Source organism: Anabrus simplex, chromosome 2 (genome assembly GCF_040414725.1).
Source record: "Anabrus simplex isolate iqAnaSimp1 chromosome 2, ASM4041472v1, whole genome shotgun sequence".
Taxonomy (NCBI): Eukaryota; Metazoa; Arthropoda; class Insecta; order Orthoptera; family Tettigoniidae; genus Anabrus; species Anabrus simplex.
The window spans coordinates 708,019,841-708,040,358 of NC_090266.1; the positions used below are offsets into that span (position 1 = coordinate 708,019,841).

Here is a 20,518-nt window from a genome sequence, read left to right on the forward strand (position 1 = left end):
ATTGGATTTTCCGATAACAAAAAAAAATGTGTTCCTTTGTTTTTAAAGGAGATTCCAAATACCAATGTTCGGGTCTGTAATATCTTCAGTTTTGGAGATACCATCATCCTAATAAAAATAATTCAACCAATTTTCAGTCATTTTACCCCCCCCCCCAAGTGTTTTTCTTCCGAAAGAAAGAAAATACGTGTTAACTTACTTTATTTTTAAAAGATTAAAAATACCAATTTTCATGTCTGTAATATGTGGTAAGTTCTTTTGATATACTGTTATATACGAGTTAGCTCCTTAAACGCAATTATTCATCGTTCCAAAACTGTTTGACATACAAAGTTGTAATTTTATGATAAGGGTGTTCTTTTATGTCCTAGGTGTAAAATATCGTATATTTTAAAAGATTTCTCCCCTAAGGGGTTTGGATGGTGGTTGACCCTCAAAAACACAATATCCATTCTTCCGAAATCCTTTCAGTATATCTCACTTCCCCTTAAGTGGATTTAAAAAAAATTATGCGTGTTCCTTTACTTTTACAGGAGATCCAAATACCAGTTTCATGTATGTAACATCTTGGTATTTGATATTTAAGTAACCATCATAAAAATAATTAAACACCTTCTTCAGTTCTCTTCACCCACCCCCTTAAGTGGATTTTCCGAAAACAAAAGAATATGCGTTTCTTTATTCTTAAAGAAGATTCCAAATACAAACTTTCATGTTTGTAACATCTTCAGTTTTTGAGATATAAGTATCCTCATAAAAAGAGTTCAAATCACTTTTCAGTCCTTTTTACAACCCCCTTAAGTGAATTTTCCGAAAACAAAAATATGTATTTCTTTATTTTTAAAGGAGATTTCAAATACCAATTTCCACGTCTGTATTATCTTCAGTTTTGGAGAAACCAGCATCTTAATAAATAAAAATTGTACCCGTTTTCAGTCATTTCACCCCCCTTAAGTGTTTTTTCCGAAAACAAAAAAGTGTTACTTTGTTTTTAAAAGAGATTAAAAATACCAATTTTCACTTGTGTAATATGTTAAGTTTTTGAGATATACGACAGATAACTCATTTTAAAAATTCACCCCCTTTAACACTTCCCTTTAAGTGGATTTTCAGAAAACAAATTATGCGCGGTCCTTTACTTTTAGCCTACAGGAGATTCCAAATACCAATTTTCACGTCTGTAACATGTTACGTTTTTGAAATATATCTTAGATATACTCATTTTAAAAATTCACCCCATTTGTGACTCCTGCTTACCCCCTTTTAAGAAGATTTTCCAAAAACAAAACAACACATGTTTCTTTTTAAAAGAAGATTTCAAATACCAATTTTCAAGACTGTAACATCTTCAGTTTTTGAGATATAAGTATCCTCATAAAAGGTAATCAACCCCTTTCTCACCTTTTTTCACACCCCTTAAGGGGATTTCTCGAAAACAAAAAAATTGTATTTCCTTATTTTTAAAGACGATTCCAAAGACCGATTTTCACGTCTTTAAACTGTTAATTTTTTGAGATATAGATACACTCGTTTTAAAAATTCACCCCCCCTTTTTCACTCCCTTAGCGACGGTATATCCAAAAATCCTTCCCTTAGTGAGCACCTACATTGTAATATCAATTTATCCTCAAAATTGCATTTCTTTATGTTCAGTAGTTTTGGCTCGGCGATGATGAATCAGTCAGTCAGTCAGTCAGTCAGTCAGTCAGTCAGTCAGGACATGTTATTTTATATATATATAGACTAGCAAGATACCCGCGCTTCGCAACGGTATTATACTGAAATTCGCGATCTGACTCGTCTTCTCAGAGAATCCGCCAAAATTCGTGATCTGACTCGTTTTCCGAGAGACTACGGCAAATTTAATCCTATTTTTAACCTTTCTTTCCAGCAATCGATTTCGTACTTCCCGGTCTAGGTCCAGGTATTCCACCCGGTCAGTTGGGTCCCTTCAGTGGTGTCAAGCGAGAGCTCATTCGAAGATGGAGTGGAGGTCCGTTGTGTTTTCTGCCTTTGTGCCAGTGATGGCCGTGTGTCGGTTAGGAGGCCAGGTGAGCGCCTGCATTCCACCTGTCTGCAGCGTCGAAACACTGGACCTACACTGGGTATTCTGGTCTGGGGAGCAATTTCCTATGACAGCAGGAGCACTCTCGTGGTTATCCTATGCACCCTGACTGCAGATGTGTACGTCCGTCTGGCGATTCGACCGTTGTTCTGCCATTCATGAACGGCATTGCCGGAGATGTTTTCCAACAGGATGATTCACACCCCCCTGCCGCTGTTGTAACCCAACGTTCTCTACAGAGTGTCGACATATTGCCTTGGCCTGCTCGATCCCCCGATCTGTCCCCAACCGAGCACGTATGGAACCTCATTGGACGACAACTCCAGCGTCATCCACAACCGGTATTATCCATCCCTCTATTGACCGTCCAAGTGCAACAGGCATGGAACTCCATCCCACAAGCCGACATCCGGCACCTGTACGACGCAATGCATGCACGTTACATGCCTGCATTCAAGTCAGGCGATTCCAGCAGTTATTAATGGACCAGTATGGCATATTTGCGATGCTTTTTTTTCGCGCGGATGTTAATTTGTAGTCTTGTACCTTTAATCAATCAAATTTGCTACTCGACAAATATATTGCCAAAATTTCTTTATTCTACATTCCTTACTTCACGGTGTTTGGATATATTTTCCCTCAGTGTATTCACTATTCCGTGTTTGTGTGGTAGGTGGTAGTGTAATATTTTGTGTGTAAATGAAGGTGTATATTAAGAGGAACACAAATACTCAGACCCCGATCTAGAGGAATTAACCAGATTTGACTAAAATCCCCTGCCCAGCCGGGAATCGAATCCAGGGCTTTCTGAGCCGAAAGCCACTACGCTGACCATTTAGCCAAGAAATTGGACATCAAATCCAGAAAAATCTTATTTTCCGCATACAAAATAACATTATCCTTTGCCTCACTAGTTCTGTGATTAGGTTTCTAAGTAACTAGTGACATTTTGTAAGCAGCTCACAAGCTGATTGCACGATTTTTAACATCTATTAAATAACTCAGAATTCTTCACTTTTGATGTTCATTTCGTAGTGATGGTAAACATGTATGGAACGACATCTACTCTTCACTACTCTATTACAACGGTATTTTGTTTTTGCTAGTTGCTTTACGCCACACCGACACAGATAGGTCTTATGGCGACGATGGGATAGGAAAGGGCTAGGAATGGGAAGGAAGCGGCCGTGGCCTTAATTAAGGTACAGCCCCAGCATTTTCCTGGTGTGAAAATGGGAAACCACGGAAAACCATTTTCAGGGCTGCCGACAGTGGAGTTCGAACCTACTATTTCCCGAATACTGGATACTGGCCGCACTTAAGCGACTGCAGCTATCGAGCTCGCTCAACGGTAAATTAATTACCTCCTTGAAGTGGTCCCAAACAATTTCTGTGCTGCCGTCCTCAGCAACTGATTCCTGCGCTTAAAACTATTACTTTCCCTAGCTCTGTCATACTAACGCATACAGGTTTTCGGCAAAACTGGGATGGGAAAGGACTTGGACAAGAAAGGTATTGGCCGCAGCTCTGATTAAGATACAGTTTGGTGTGAAGATGGGCAACAACGGAAAATCGTCTGCAGACTACCGACGGTGAGGCTCAGACTTACTATCCCCTGAATCTATGTTTAGAGCTCAAAGACTGTGCCACGTAGTGAATTCATACAGCAGAGAGCTGTTGATAGTACTCTTAAGGAGACAGTCCTTGTACAGTTTTGAGGCATATAGAATCGGTTGTTGAAAAGCGAGATTCTTACCGTGTGATTGTTGATGTCCTGAATGAGCGCCTGCGCGTAACGCCACTCCGGTCCTTGATGGTTGTAGAGTCGCCAAACTGGCGTCATCACGGCGTTACCATTCTTGTCTATCGTGCGCGTGAACACCGCCAGGGCCCCCAAACTGGGGCCAGTATTATCAATGAATGGTTCATTGAGGACAAACCTGCAATCACATGGAGTAAGAGTAGTACAGACGGAAGCTATCAAGATATAGCCCAATATGATCAATCCGCTTCTTTCAACAGTTATGTTCGTACTTTTACTCATCTTTCAAAGGTTTTTTTTTTTTTTTTTTTTTTTTTAATGCACACAGGTTTCACCTTAATGGAAGAGGCTCGTGAAGTCTTCCGTAGTTTCTGTCAATAATTTCATCGTACGGAAATTGTTCCTCACTGTGATATTGTTTTGAAATCCCTGACACATTTATACTGCTAAAACCAAGAAAAGTTTAAATGTCGCCAGAGGTAACTATTAAAATGAACATACAATAAATGGTGGACGTAGTCATGTAGTCTGGATTCTGGCGGCTTCCTTGGGATCAAATTGTTGCTCCCCTCTGCGTCGCTGGTTGAAGGATGGGTTTCGAGTCCTCATGATGGCAATCATAAATGGCGGTTATACAAATTTTAGTGAAAAATGAAAGATTATGTATAGGTACTTTAAGGCAGAAACAGGTTCCAAGAAGGATATTCCAGGGATTCGAACCCACTATCTCCCGGATGCAAGCTCACAGCCGCGCGCCTCTACCCGCACGGCCAACTCGCCCGCTCCAGAAATTCTTTGTAAACCACGTATGTTTTATTACCTTTTTTGGGCTAAGGTATCCATGCGACATAGCACTGTACATGTGAGTAACCGTCTTCTCTCAAGTCGAAAAAATAAATATATGTTCCTTTATTTTTAAAGGAGATTCCAAATACCAATTTTCACGTCTGTAACATCTTCAGTTTTTAAGATATGTGTCCTCATAAAAAATAATTCAACTATTTTTCACTTATTTTCATCCCCCGTTAAGTGCCTCCTACGAAAATAAAACGGTACATGTTCTTGTATTTTTAAAGGACTTTCCAAATACCAAGTTTCTTGTCTCTAACATGTTATGTTTTGACATATAATGTAGATATACCAGTATTCATTTTAAAAAATAACCCGCTTTTTCAATTCTTTCCAGCTTAACTGGATTTTCCGAAAACAAAAAAATAGTATTTCATTACTTTTAAGGAGATTCCAAATACAGTTTTCAGGTCTGTGCGTCTGTAACACCTTCAGTTTTTGAGATAAATGTATACTCATAAAGATAATTCAACTTCTTCTTTTTATTTCTTTCCACTCCTCTCCCGCCTTATGTGGACTTTACGAAACAAAAGATACATGCTCCTTTATTTTGAAAGGAAATTCAAAGTACCAACTTTCACGTCTGTAAAAACTTCAGTTTTTAAGATAAAATATCCTCATAAACATATTTTATCTCCTTATTTACTTTTTTCAACCCCACACCAACTACGTCGATTTTCCGAAAAAGTGCGTGTTCCTTTATTTTTAAAGGAGATTCCAAATACTAACATTCACGTCTGTAACATCTTCAGTTCCGAGACATAAGTATCCTCATAAAAGAAATTTAACTCCTTTTCACCCCAACCCTTCCCACCCGCTAAGTTGATTCCCCCCTCCCCAAAAGTGCGTGTTTCTTTATTTTTAAAGGAGATTCCAAATACCAGTTTTCACGTCTTGAACATCTTTAGTTTTTGAGATATAAGTATCCTGATACAAAGAATTCAACACATTTTTCAATTCATTCACCCCCCTTTAAGTAGATTTTCCGAAGACAAAAGAACACATGCTTCTTTACTTTGAAAGAAGATTCATACCTCTAACGTTTTCAGCTTTTGAGATATAAGTATCCTCACGAAAAGAATTAAACTCCTTTTTCACCCCAGCCCGTTAAGTTGATTCCGCCTTCAGAAAAATGCGTGTTCCTTTATTTTATAAAGGAGGATTCCAAATACAAATTTTCAGGTATGTAACCTTAAGTTTTGAGATATAAGTTTCTCCATAAAAAGAATTAAAATTTTTCACTTTCTTTCACCCTCCCCCTTAAGTGAATTTTCCGAAAAAGCTTGTTTCCTTATTTATAACGGAGCTTCCAAATGCCAATTATCACGACTGTAACATTTTCAGTTTTAGGATATATGTATCCTCATAAAAAGGAATTAAAATCCTTTAGCACCGCCCCCGCCTCCAAGTTGATTCTCCCCCCCCCCCCAATGCGTGTTTCATTATTTTTAAAGGAGATTAAAAATACTAATTTTCACGTCCGTAACATATTTAGTTTTTGAGATATAAGTATTCTCATACAAAGTATTGAACTAATTTTTCACTTAATTCACCCCCCTTAAGTTAATTTTCCAAAAAAAAAAAAGAGATTACGTGTTCTTTACTTTGAAGAAAAATTCCAAATACAAATTTTCATGTCTGTAACATCATCATTTTTTGAGATATAAGTATCCTCTTGAAAATAATTCAACTCCTTTACCACTCCACCACCGCCCGTTAAGTTGGTTTCCCCCACCCGAAAATGCGTGTTCCTTTATTTTTAAAGGAGATTCCAAATACCAATTTCCACGTCTGTAACCTTCAGTTTTGAGATATAAGTTTCTCCAGAAAAGGAATTCAATTTTTTTTAAAGTTCCTTTCACACTCCCCACTCAAATGAATTTTCCAAGAACAAACAGTACCCGTTTCTTTAAAAGAGGTCCAAATACCAATTATCACGACTGTAACATCTTCAGTTTTTGAGATATATGTATCCCAGTAAAAGGAATTCATCTCCGTCCCCTCCCTCCGTTACCAAGTTGATTCCCCCACCAATTGCGTGTTTCTTTATTTTTAAAGGAGATTCCAAATACCAGTTTTCACGTTTGAAACATCAACAGATTTTTGGTATATATACATTATCATACAAATAATTCAACTAATTTTTCAATTTTGTCACCCCCCGTTAAGTTTTTTTCCGAAAAGCAAGGAATACGTGTTTCCTTACTTTTAAATTAGACTCCAAATACCAATTTTCACGTCTGCAACATGTTCAGTTTTTGAGATTTACTGTAAATACGCTAATTTAAAAATTCACCTCCTTTTTCAGTTCCCCTTAAGTGGAATTTCCGAGAAAAAAATACATTTCTTTACTTTTACAGGAAATTCCAAATACCAGTTTTCAAATCTGTAATATATTACGTGTGTGAGATAATTTGCAGATAGAGCCTTTTTAAAAATTCACCCCGTTTGTCACTGCTGTTCACCCCCTATTCATCGGATTATCAAAAACACAAAAATACATGTTTATTTATTTTCAAAGGAGATTCCAAATATCAATTTTCATGTCTGTAACGTCTTCAGTTTTTGAGATATAAGCCTTCTCATAAAAGGTGTTCAACCACTTCCCCCCCCCCCCCTGTTAACCCTTTCCCTTAATGGAATTTAAAAAATACGTGTTTCTTTATTTTTAAAGGAGATTCCAAATACCAATTGGTTTCACAAACATCACAAGAAACTACTTTAATGTTTCCGCCTCATAGGCCTAAGATATAGAAGATTTTATGCAGAAAATTCCATATGACCAACCTTCATGTTTTTCGAGGTGGTTCAGCAGTATACAAGTTATAGTGAAATGGAACACAATATTTTATCTATTGTTCAACAAATTTAAGGACTCCACAACCGCTTGATCATAAGAATATCATTTAACCAATGAACTTTTATCATACGACTGACTTGCAAGTTTTTACTTGTCATAATAGTTTTTAATGAGTTAAGGTTTTAATTATAGATTTAACTGGATTTCATGCCAAACATTTTAAGACATGTCATGAATTTTAAGGTTGCCTATTTTCCGAAAAAGCTGAAGATGACGCAAGTCCGCGTCGAAACTAGTCCTGTGAAATTTAATATGTTGTAGTTGAATAACAGCATTAAAATTGTATTGAATAGGTGGAAATATCAAGTTTATTTGTTGTAATTCTTGGTTCAATACGGAAAAATGAAATTTCTTACGTTAACTGAAGCAGCTCACCAAGCAAAAACCGTAGCCTACCAATATATGGGCTTAAGAGTCAAAGTAGGAAAAATAGGCAAAGATATAAAATTTATAAAACATTGTATTTCACAGGATTTGACCCCCAAATTTCTGAGAAGTGTTTTCAGAAAACATAAGGTTCTAAAACATCAAAGTAATGTTCATTTAAAAACTAAAAGTTATGGCTAAAGAATGAATTAAAGTTTCTTCATAAGAAAAAATCATATTTAAACCAGAAACTGTATGAGGCTCACCTCAAGGCCACGAGTTTACTTACGAAAGCTCAATGAAACCTCTTCCAAGCTCAGGTTCAAGACAAACTTACCAATTTTCTTAATATCAAACAGACAATATTAGAGAAAAAACTTAACATGTTACATAACGAAGTAGTAGGCAGCAAACCTTCCTCTAAAAAACCTAGGCATAATCCGAATGACGGATCAATAGATCAATTCCATACTCCAATAGTCAACTTGTCTACAATTGATTTAAGTGAGGAGGAAAAGAGTATTCTTTCTAAAGGGCCCAAACACAATTGGCCTAATGTTAATTTGGCCAATATAGCCTCTAAATTAGTAACAGAATCTGAAGTCGCAATTCGTAAAATGCCACAAGATTTGCAGGATGATGTTAGGACAGACGTAAAAAGACAATTACAAAAAATCTTTATTGCAAACAATAATAAAACTGGCGTTACGGTAGAACTTTCTGTTACTGAAAGAAAACACATCATTGACCTTAAGAAGATGATTCAAGACGAAGAACTTATCGTAACCAAAGCGGATAAAGGTAATACGACAGTAATTATGCATAAGGCCGATTACATTCAAAAAGCCAAAATATTTTTCGATGATAAGACCTTCACAGTGTCCAAGAAAGATCCAACACAGATACTTCAAAAACAATTAAAACAAACATTAAAGAAAGCGGTTTTTCTCTTTACGGAACAAGAAAAGACCAAATTGATTAACATGAACCCGGGGCTTCCAACAGCCAAAGCACTTCTAAAAATCCACAAGGCCGGAGTCCCCATTAGACCAATAATAAACTATAGACCAAGTCCTTTTTACAAAGTAGCACAGTTTATTCAGAAATTCCTCAAACAACATTATAAATTTAGGGCTAATAAATCAATTAAGAATACTATTGAATTAGTTAACAAGTTGAACGACTTCGAACTACGACCCTACCACACATTACATTCGTTCGATGTGGTTAACATGTTTCCAAGTGTTAATACCAATAAGATAATACCGATCATTCATAACAATTTAAAAACTAACAGTCACCTAAGCGTACTAGAGATACAGGACTTCATGAATTTATTAAGGTTGTTAATAGATAATAATTACTTTATTTTTGATAGTATAATTTATAAACAAAATGGGCTATCAATGGGGTCTCCGGCCTCGGGGATTTTAGCAGAAATTTATTTGGAATTTTTAGGGGATTCCGCGATTGATACCGGAAACACGTTCAGTAACATACACCATTGGTCTAGGTACGTTGATGATGTATTCGTAGTTCTAGATGAGCGGATAACAGATGCAAAGATCACCTTAAGTAAACTTAATGACATAGATCCGCACATCAAGTTTACCTTGGAATCTGAAAAGAAGGGATCAATTAACTTTTTAGATTTAACTATTAAGAGACAGCCTCCTACTTTTTCCTTCAACATCTACAGGAAACCAACACAAACTAGCGTCACTATAAGACAAGATTCAACACACCCACAAGCTCACAAAAGAGCTACGTATTTCAGCCTCGTAGACCGGGCTTTTAGAATCCCTATGACTAAAGCTAATTTAAACAAGGAGCTGAATACTATCCGCAATATATCCTATGCCAATGGCTACAAGGCCTCTTTCATCGAAAGTATAATCAGTAAGATTAAACATCGTCCGCAAACCACGCTTACCAAAGATAAACAAAGTCATAATTCCTATTCAACTTTCACATTTAATAACAACATTCACAGAGTCACCAATATATTCAAAAAGAATGATGTAAAGATATCTTTTCGCACAGATAACAAGAGTACCGAAATTTTACACAATGCAGCTACTGTAAATAAATCTAACCCTTATCTTAGGTCAGGTGTTTATAGGTTCCAATGCAATGACGTGGCAGCGCCTACCTAGGGCAAACTGAGCGCAACTTTAAGATAAGGTATGCCGAACACGTTAATGCAGTAAAATATAATAGATTCTCCGCTGTGGGACAACATATCCATGAGCTAAGATATAATTTTACAAACTTGGAACAAGACATTAAAATATTAGAGATTTTGAGCAAGGGACCATTGCTGGACGCTACTGAATTATGTTACATTCATATAGACCAATATTTTAACGCTAACCTCAATCTCAATGATATATCTGAAACTCCAAAAGTTCTCTTCGATTTCCTGATAGCATTTTAAAAAAATGTTCAAATCCCAAACAAGAATTTAATTTTACGTATAATTCACAATAAGTTTTCCCGATATTCGTTCCGCATTCCACGCCCATCAGACTCCCTCCACACGCGCGGCCCACTTACATCGTCTCAACCCACCCCTACTTCCCCTCTTTAGCTACGCCCGATCATGCAAACCTGCTCAGAGCCTTCATTGTTCATTGAGCGCGGCTAGTAATAGCATTGTCTCACGGCATCTTGAGGTGAGTCCTACATACAATCACTTTATCATTTTGCTGATTAGAGCCACAACACATTCAACACTGGATCGTTAACCGCGTTTTAATATATTTACAGGATCCGCATTGAACCAGGAAACATTGGTTTCACAAACATCACAAGAAACTACTTTAATGTTTCCACCTCATAGGCCTAAGACATAGAAGATTTTATGCAGAAAATTCCATATGACCAACCTTCATGTTTTTCGAGATGGTTCAGCAGTATACAAGTTGTAGTGAAATGGAACACAATATTTTATCTATCGTTCAACAAATTTAAGGACTCCACAACCGCTTGATCATAAGAATATCATTTAACCAATGAACTTTTATCATACGACTGACTTGCAAGTTTTTACTTGTCATAATAGTTTTTAATGAGTTACGGTTTTAATTATAGATTTAACTGGATTTCATGCCAAACATTTTAAGACATGTCATGAATTTTAAGGTTGCCTATTTTCCGAAAAAGCTGAAGATGACGCAAGTCCGCGTCGAAACTAGTCCTGTGAAATTTAATATGTTGTAGTTGAATAACAGCATTAAAATTGTATTGAATAGGTGGAAATATCAAGTTTATTTATTGTAAGATTGACAGTAGGCAATGTTGTGACGATAAACGGGGTTAAAAGTCAGGTACCCAGTGAGTTTCACAAATAGGAAAAGTATTCTCAGTTTTAATTACTGCGTTGATGGGGTGAAAGATGCTTTTGGGGATCATTGTATGTATCTGGGTGTTAATATAAAGAAAGATCTTCATTTGGGTAATCACATAAATATGATTGTAAAGAAAGGGTACAGATCTCTGCACATGGTTGTGAGGGTATGTAGTGGTTGTAGTAAGGATATAAAGGAGAGGGCATATAAGAGCCTGGTAAGACCCAACTAGAGTATGGTTCCAGTGTATGGGACCCTCACCAGAATTACTTGATTCAAGAACTGAAAAACAAAATCCAAAGAAAAGTAGTTCGATTTGTTCTGTGTGATTTCCGACAAAAGAGTAGCGTTACAAAACTGGTGCAACGTTTCGGCTGGGAAAACTTGGGAGAAAAGAGACGAGCTGCTCGACTAAGTGTTATGTTCCGAGCAGTCAGTGGAGAGATGGAGTGGAATGACATCAGTAGGAGAATAAGTTTCAGTGGTGCTTTTAAAAGTAGGAAAGATCACAATATGAAGATAAAGCTAGAAATCAAGAGGACAAATTGGGGCAAATATTCGTTTATAGGAAGGGGAGTTAGGGATTGGAATAACTTGCCAAGGGAGATGTTCAATACATTTTCAATTTCTTTGCAATCATTTAATAAAAGGCTAGGTATACAACAGATAGGGAATCTGCCACTTGGACGACTGCCACGAATGCAGATCAGTAGTGATTGATTCAGTTAAGAAAGTTGTGATGTTTGGGACAGCACTGCATGTATTAAATTATATTATTATATATTAAATTATTGGACTGTATAATTAATTGATAAGATGTATATATTTAATCACTGGTAGGTCATTTTAAATTAATATGTATATATATATATGGTTTTAATCATCCATTTCACATCATAATTTCATTTCATTGTATCGCGGCTATAACGTATTTCTTTCCGCGGCAAAGTTCAGCCTATGTGAATGGACGTAATGAAGCAAGATTATGGATTCACAGCAATACATAGGAGAAGGGACGAGACCTCATATCTTACTGGCCATGTGATATGGTTGATGGAGGGAGATTCTGAAGGCTATATACTCGACGACAAGAGCTGGAGAAGAGATTCAGATTCAGATTCACACTCGTACTCGTACTCTTGGAAGACTCTATTACGACGATTCTACGTCTGCACATCGGAGAAGATTTTAACTTAGTTCACTTCGCATCTGAGTAGTATACTATTACATTACATACATATCTTTATTGCCCACCCTAGTGTACACCATCGGCTTACAGGCAATAAAGACAGACAGAGCGAAACAAAGGAAAACAAGCAATAATAGCAACTACATCTCTTAAAACTACTTAACTACATTTACTACCTCTACATCTACTCAGTATCATCCCACACGTACGCGGATAGCCAGCGCACATGCAGGACGATACCGCACTACTAACTACCCAAAGCCCAACCCCTGACTACCACCTAAAAAAATAATATTAAAAAAAATTAATTAGACTGGTCGCTGCAACAGCCCTGGCATGGAACACACGCCCCCCAACCCGTCTACAGCAGCCACCAGCCTTGCCACGTGAGAACTGGTATCGTATCTCACCGACCCTCGCTGACAAACACTGTGTTCCTTTCCTTATCATGTGTTAAAAGCCACCCTGGCTGAAACCAGACCCAACAGGTGGCCTGCAACACACTTCCGCTATGTACGTCACACATACTCTTGACCATTGTCAGCACACTACCTTCCCTATCCTTTTCATTTCCGTGCAGGCATGCTCAAGTCTAACTTTTTTGGAGTGGAGTAGTATACTACTCAAAAGTTACTCTCATTGGGACCTGTTATCTCAATGACGAGAGGTAAAGTCAACGGGAGACCGGTTTTGACTAGTATAGGGCAGGAGAGCTTTTGTTATGAATCTAGTTACGCTACTGTTCCGTAATACGGAATAATACAAGTGTATTCTCTCCATGAACATAACCTATGATGGTTTTGCTTTTAAAATTAGGACTCATTACGACTTTATGTAAGGAGTACAGTAGGAAGTGTTAAAGGCTGGAAAGCCATAGTACAGCTAGTGTACTATGCACAAAGCAGAAGTAGGACTGGAATCCACAAGAGATGACGCCGCCTGTACGGGAGATCCATCAATCATCAGCTTCTACATAACAGAGTCTACAAATGGTGAGCTTATGGCATAAATTACGGCAAGTCTTCGCGCAACAGTTCATTTTCTTAGAGTTAATTTCATTAAACTTTTCTTTCATTTCCGTAAGTTCAGATTTCGTTAATACGCCGTTACGTCACGTTTTTCAACCTAATAAATAGCTGTTTTAATTGGTATCTTCTGAAATTATCATTAATGATCCTGAAATTCCAAGTTAGTGTACTTAATGATTAGTGTTCCGTCACCCCACCCCTGGAAGTTTTTAGAGTCTCATTACGTGTTATTATTATTATTATTATTATTAATTATCAACTATCGTTTCCAAGGCATAAGCTTGAAGGCTGGCGCCCATGGGATATTGTTTATGGAGAAACAATGATATATTACTTATTTTTATTAACATTAAGGTGACCAGCCACGTTACAATTTTGTCACACATCTGTCGGCCGAGTGGGTACGTCACATATTGCCGCCGCAAGTGTGGGGCTCGTAAACCATTAATTACTTGTATAGAACAGATAGAATCAGTAGTTTGGGGTTAACTGTTGTGTATCCACAGTATAATTTTCTTGTGTGTTTGATTTTGGGGGTAGCATGGCTGAGCAAGAGGAGAAAGACATGACGCTGCGTAATGGGCACGTGCTGAAGGGTAGTACTTTAAGTAATTCTAAGGAAGTGGTAGATAAATGTGTAGAGGAGGAAACTGCTATTAGGAGCGAAGGTAGCGAAAGGAATAAGAGTAGGAATGACGAAGTTACGTTAGATTCAGACGATAGTACGATGGAGGGCGAGGCGGAGGTTAGCCCTAAGAATGAGGGTAATGATAATCAGTTACTTGAAATGATGCAGTTAAGTAAAATAGAGGAAACTAAATCAGAAATTAAAAATGAAGTAGAAGAAACTAAATCAGAAATAAAAATTGAAGTAGAACAAACTAAACGAGAATTAAGTAAGGCATTGAATGAACATAAGGTCGAAGCTAATAAAAGGATGGACGAACACAGAAAACAGTTACAAGAATTATTTAAACAAAATGAAAGATTTAACAAGCAGATAGAGGAACAGAGAGAGACAACAAAGCAAACACACAAGAGGTAGAAAATAAATTTGTAGAGCAGAGGAGTGAGTTGTTAGGATTAATGGAAAAAGAAAGCAACAACACCAGAAAGGCGTTAGAGACACAGGTCACAGGGATTAACAATAAAGTTGAGACCCAAAAGGAAGAAATAAGATAATTTAAAGAACACGTACAAAACAATATCGATACGGTTAAGTGTATAATAGGGAACAAAAAGAAAAGTTTGCGATGGTAGAAGGCAATACAGTGGAGATTAAGATGTTGAAAGAAAAACAGAACACTGTAGTGAATGAAATTGAAAGAAGAGATAAAGATGTAGATAACCGCATAGCCATGGCAGAAGCACGCATACGACGAGAAGTAAGAGAAAGACAAGGTAACACTGAGAGGCAAAGTCATAGAGGGATTTACAGTTAGGAAATAGAATTACCGAAGTTCAGTGGAAAACAAACTAACCCACTAGAATGTCTTAAGATAGTATAAAAACGGTTTGGGAAACGGATTGAGGAGGGATTTATGGACTGGGAAGAGGCGATCGACATTATTGATCATGCTTTTGTGAGAGAGACGCGTTCCTGGTTTTCAGTCTATAAAAGTAACATGAAACGTCTGAAGGAATTCAAGACGAAGTTCACAGACAAATATTGGAACGAATACGTTCAAAGCCGTGAAAGAGAAAGGGTAGTATTTGGGAAGTTCAAACATAATGAAGGGGTCTCTATGACTGAGTATTTCCTGTCACATGTTATGATTTGCCAGACTTTAGACGGAATCACGGCTGATTCAGATGTAGTTAGATTACTGTTACGACATTTTCCGGACAGGGTACGCGAAGCAGCGTGTATACAAAGTATTAAATTTATCCAGGAAATACAGCAGTTATTAGGGAGTTTTGATGCACTATGAAATATTGAGAATAGAACAGGAAACTCGCATAATTTTGTTCCTCATAGTGAACCAAGGGACAATAGGAGACAGCAAAACTACGAGAATCGTAATCAGTTTCAGCCAAGGAATAACGGTAGAGGCGGAGGACCTGAAAATAGAACGGGAAATGACCAACAAGTCAGAGGACAAGTTACTAACGAGCCAAGTATAGGTACACGATCGCAACCTTTAAACTAAATGCAGGCTGTAATGAAGGGTCATAATTCCAGCCTTACCAGGAAGTTTTTTTCTAGTTGTTTTACGTCGCACCGACACAGATAGGTCTTACGGCGACGATGGGACAGGAAGGGCTAGGAGTGGGAAGGAAGCGGCCGTGGCCTTAATTAAGGTACAGCCCCAGCAATTGACTGGTGTGAAAATTGGAAACCACAGAAAACCATTTTCAGGGCTGTCGACAGTGGGGTTCGAACCTACTATCTCCCGAATACTGGATACTGGCCGCACTTAAGCGACTGCAGCTATCGAGCTCGGTTTACCAGGAAGTAGTTAGAAATTATGCTATGAAACTATTGCCATATGACCTAGATGTTAAGGATTCGGGTGATGAAGTGGTTAATCCTGTGGTTCAATTAGAAGTTTGGGGGGCGTATGCTAATGCGTTAATTGATACAGGAAGTCAGAAATCATGTATTAGCTCAGGATGGTATGATTCTGTAGTTAAACTGGGTATTAAGATGGAAGAGATGCCTGTTAAGTCTACATTCATTATTACAGCTGTTGGTAAAAAGTCGAAACAAATCTAAAAGTAAGTCGCGGTGCCGATTTGTATAGAGGGTTTAATTTCAGTACAGGTACGTTTGGTTATTCCTTACGTGGTATTTGATCTCATCTTGGGATGTGGCTGGTTGAATTTGAAATAGGCTCAGTTAGATTACAAGGAAGCAATGGTAAATCTGAAGTGGGATAATAAGTATGTCAAACTCGAACTGAAAAATGAAAAACAGAGGAAAACGATTGTTTGTGCTATGTGGAGTGTTATTGAGGTTTCTAGATATGAGGAGAAACCCAGTGAGGGGTTTAATTTATGCCAGTTTTGGTTGAAAGAGGATCAGAAGGATGCCTTACTTGAAGCTGCGAGTAACAGTAAATTAGAGGAAGTCAAGAGGGACTAATTGTTGGCAGTGTTATATGAACACGCTGGGATTTTTTCTAAGAAACCCGGTAGAACACATGTTTATGAACATTCCTTTTCAGTGCTGGATGACAGTACTTTCAGCGGGCCACAGTATGCTATACCACACAAATGTGCCAAGGCAGTTGACGATCAGATACAAGCGATGTTAGCCGATGGGATTATTGAAGTGTCTAATAGCCAGTATTTAAATTTATTAATCGTTGTGCCTAAGAGTGATGGAAGTGTTAGACTTGGTATTAATGCGAGGGAGATGTATAGACGTATTTGTGCTGACCAGTTAAAATCGCAGACAATTGAAGAGTTAATTCAGGGTTTTCATGGTAAAAAATGGTTTTCGTCTGTTGATTTAAGAAGTAGTTTTTGGCAGATTCCTTTGAGAGTAGAGGACAGGCCTCTTACAGCATTTAGCCATAAGTACAGCTTGTATCAGTTTCAGCGCGTGCCCTACGGGACGAGGATAAGTTCTGTAGCTTTAATTAGAGCATAACAATATTGCATTAGTTGATGATACAGGGGATTTCACCACGGTTTTAATTGATGATCTGGCTGGAGTTTTATATCAAGGACCTTATCGTATACATAAGAAACTAGGACCTTGTGCTTATAAATTTCCTGATGGCGATTGCATTTTACTGGGATCGTACAACATTGGGAGTTTACGTAAATATATTACAAGTCCGGTGGATTTTCCGCAGAGTTGGAATATAGGTCAGTAGGCCAGGCCACGCTTATCTCTTATATAATGTACCTGTCGCAGCGAGGAGTGACCGCTCTCTGGAAGGTGGAGTTACCCAAGTTTTGTTTTGCTGTCTACACGGTGTGTGTATGTATACGATTGACACGAGTTCATTACCAAGGTTACGTCTGTTTTCTTTATGTAATGCCATGTACGGGTAATCTAGTATTTGATTTCATATAACGAGGATCATTAATATTGCGGATTAAGATTTGTAAATACCCCGTAGACTATATGAAGTCATCATAAAAACTTGCAATAATTTTACCCTAGGCTAAAACCACGTGAATGTGTTAGCGTGAGTGAAGTGATAGTTATACAGCAAGAACGTATAAAACACTTGAAAGAGTAATACGATATATTATGTTTGTGTTAATCAGGTACAGATATAAATTTAATTGTCAAGTGTTGCATACACTGGATTCATGAGATCAGTAAGAAATGACGAACTTTTGCGAAAGTGAGACATCAGAAACTCGTTAAGTTATAATATTGTGTTTTTTGTTTTAGGACATTTTAAAGTGTTAAATATTATTTGTTGTAATTAAGTTGTCGGTGGAATCATCAAGATGTAATTTTGTAAAATATTGTTATGTTGTATAATGAGTGAATGTAGAGCTGCTTTAAAAACAAGTGAAACGAAAGTGGCAGAGAGTAGGTGTGAGCCCTCAACGAAGTGCCACTTGTTTCAGGCTCAGAGGGGCGAATGTGATGTTTGGGACATCACTGCATGTATTGAATTATTGGACTGTATAATTAATTGATAAGATGTATATACTTAATCACTGGTATGTCATTTTAAATTAATGTGTATATATATAGGGTTTTAATCATCCATTTCACATCATAATTTCATTTCATTGTATCGCGGCTATAACGTATTCTGAACGAACAACTTAATGTGTAAAGTATTTCAACATCATTCGTATTAATAGCTTACAGTAAATGTTCCAATAGCCGTAGTGAGGTGACGAGAGTCAGCAGGCTAATTTCAGCCCATTACCAGGAAATGTACGTCATCAAGCTTACGAGAGACAGTAGCCCTTCCACACTCTGAGGAGACAGTTGAAACCTTATGAACGCCTACTAATCCAAGTTCGCTACCTGACGCTGTATTTCCGCGGCAAAGTTCAGCCTGTGTGAATGGACATAATGAAGCAAGATGATGGATTCACAGCAATACATAGGAGAAGGGATGAGACCTCATATCTTACTGGACCATGTAATATGGTTGATGGAGGGAGATTCTGAAGGCTATATACTCGACGACAAGAGCTGGAGAAGAGATTCAGATTCAGATTCACACTCGTACTCGTACTCTTGGAAGACTTTATTACGACGATTCTACGTCTGCACATCGGAGAAGATTTTAACTTAGTTCACTTCGCATCTGAGTAGTATACTACTCAAAAGTTACTCTCATTGGGACCTGTTATCTCAATGACGAGAGGTAAAGTCAACGGGAGACCGGTTTTGACTAGTATAGAGCAGGAGAGCTTTTGTTATGAATCTAGTTACGCTACTGTTCCGTAATACGGAATAATACAAGTGTATTCTCTCCATGAACATAACCCATGGTGGTTTTGCTTTTAAAATTAGGACTCATTACGACTTTATGTAAGGAGTACAGTAGGAAGTGTTAAAGGCAGGAAAGCCATAGTACAGCTAGTGTACTATGCACAAAGCAGAAGTAGGAATGGAATCCACAAGAGATGACGCCGCCTGTACGGGAGATCCATCAATAATCAGCTTCTACATAACAGAGTCTACAAATGGTGAGGTAATGGCATAAATTACTGCAAGTCTTCGCGCAACAGTTCATTTTCTTAGAGTTAATTTCATTAAATTTTTCTTTTATTTCTGTAAGTTCAGATTGCATTAATACGCCGTTACGTCACGTTTTTCATCCTAATAAATAGTTGCTTTAATTGGTATCTTCTGAAATTATTATTAATGATCCTTAAATTCCAAGTTAGTGTACTAAATGGTCATTGTTCCGTCACCCCACCTCTGGGAGTTTTTAGAGTCTCATTACGTGTTATTATTATTATTATTATTATTATTATTATTATTATTATTATTATTATTATTATTATTATTATTAATTATCAACTATCGTTTTCAAGCCATAAGTTTCAAGGCTGGCGCCCATGGGATATTGTTTATGGAGAAACAATGATATATTACTTATTTATATTAACATTAAGGTGAGCAGCCACGTTACAATATTGTCACACATCTGCGGGCCGAGTGGGTACGTCACAAAGTTAACGGCATCTCAGTCATTGTAGACGGCAGGTCAGTAGTTGCGATTTTATATTATTTCGGATAATATCGGATAAGCCATTGCAAATTAGAGCGCAGTAGACAGGTTCCCCAAGCGGCTGCGTAGTAGAATTATTTAGGTCTTGGTCTTCTACACTGAATGTTAACCCTTTAGATCCCAGCGTCCGTATGTACGGACGTCGGCGGTATGTGCAAGAAATCCCAACGTCCGTATATAGGGACGTTTTGTAAATATTTTTTTGAAAATATAATACGCTCTCAAGTATACGTGTAACGTACATCAAATTAATCGAAAAGAAATGTTCTACTCATATCGATCACTTAAAAAACTTTAGTATAGTATACAGTGCCGAAAGAAGCGAGCGAAATCTAGAAGGCATTGACCTTGTGCGCCAGCTGATTACGTTGTTGGAGGCAAGTGAACGGTGTTGATGCCAGTAGGCGTGCGGTAGAGAAAGAGTTTTTTGAAAAAATGCCTCTCAAAAAGGTAAGAAACTGCTGTTTATGCACAAATGTTAAAAGTTATTGGCACATATATGTTTGTGTATATATACTGTAAATGTATCAACTGTAAATAGTCAAGTGTAATTTTAAAAAGTTAATATGTTATTTTCATGAACAGTGATATTTTTGTGGGTTTTCTTATTGTTTACTCTTGTTATTTTGAATATATGAAATTTATGTGCCGAGAAATACAAATTGCTGGTTTATTTTTAATCTTCAATAACTATGTTATTTTTTCAAATAAACTTTTGAAATTTAGTGATACGGATGTTTGGAGGCCAGCTTCTTTTTGTATCTGAAATTTTGAAGAAATATGAAAAAAATACTTTCTGATTTGGTCAGTATATTTTGGAAGATTATATATATGTATTTTTGCATGACCAATTACGTTTTGCATTTAGTATATTTTAGAGTA

At 37.3% G+C, this 20,518-nt stretch overlaps 1 protein-coding gene across 1 annotated transcript in view; it reads right to left on the reverse strand.

Moving 5' to 3' along the window:
* LOC136863055 (MAM and LDL-receptor class A domain-containing protein 1) overlaps window positions 1-20,518 on the reverse strand; it is a 198,323-nt gene that overhangs the window by 22,221 nt on the left and 155,584 nt on the right. The window contains exon 13 of the mRNA XM_067139383.2: window positions 3,822-4,005. Within this exon, the coding sequence (XP_066995484.2) occupies window positions 3,822-4,005 (184 nt within the window). The remainder of the gene's footprint in view (window positions 1-3,821; window positions 4,006-20,518) is intronic.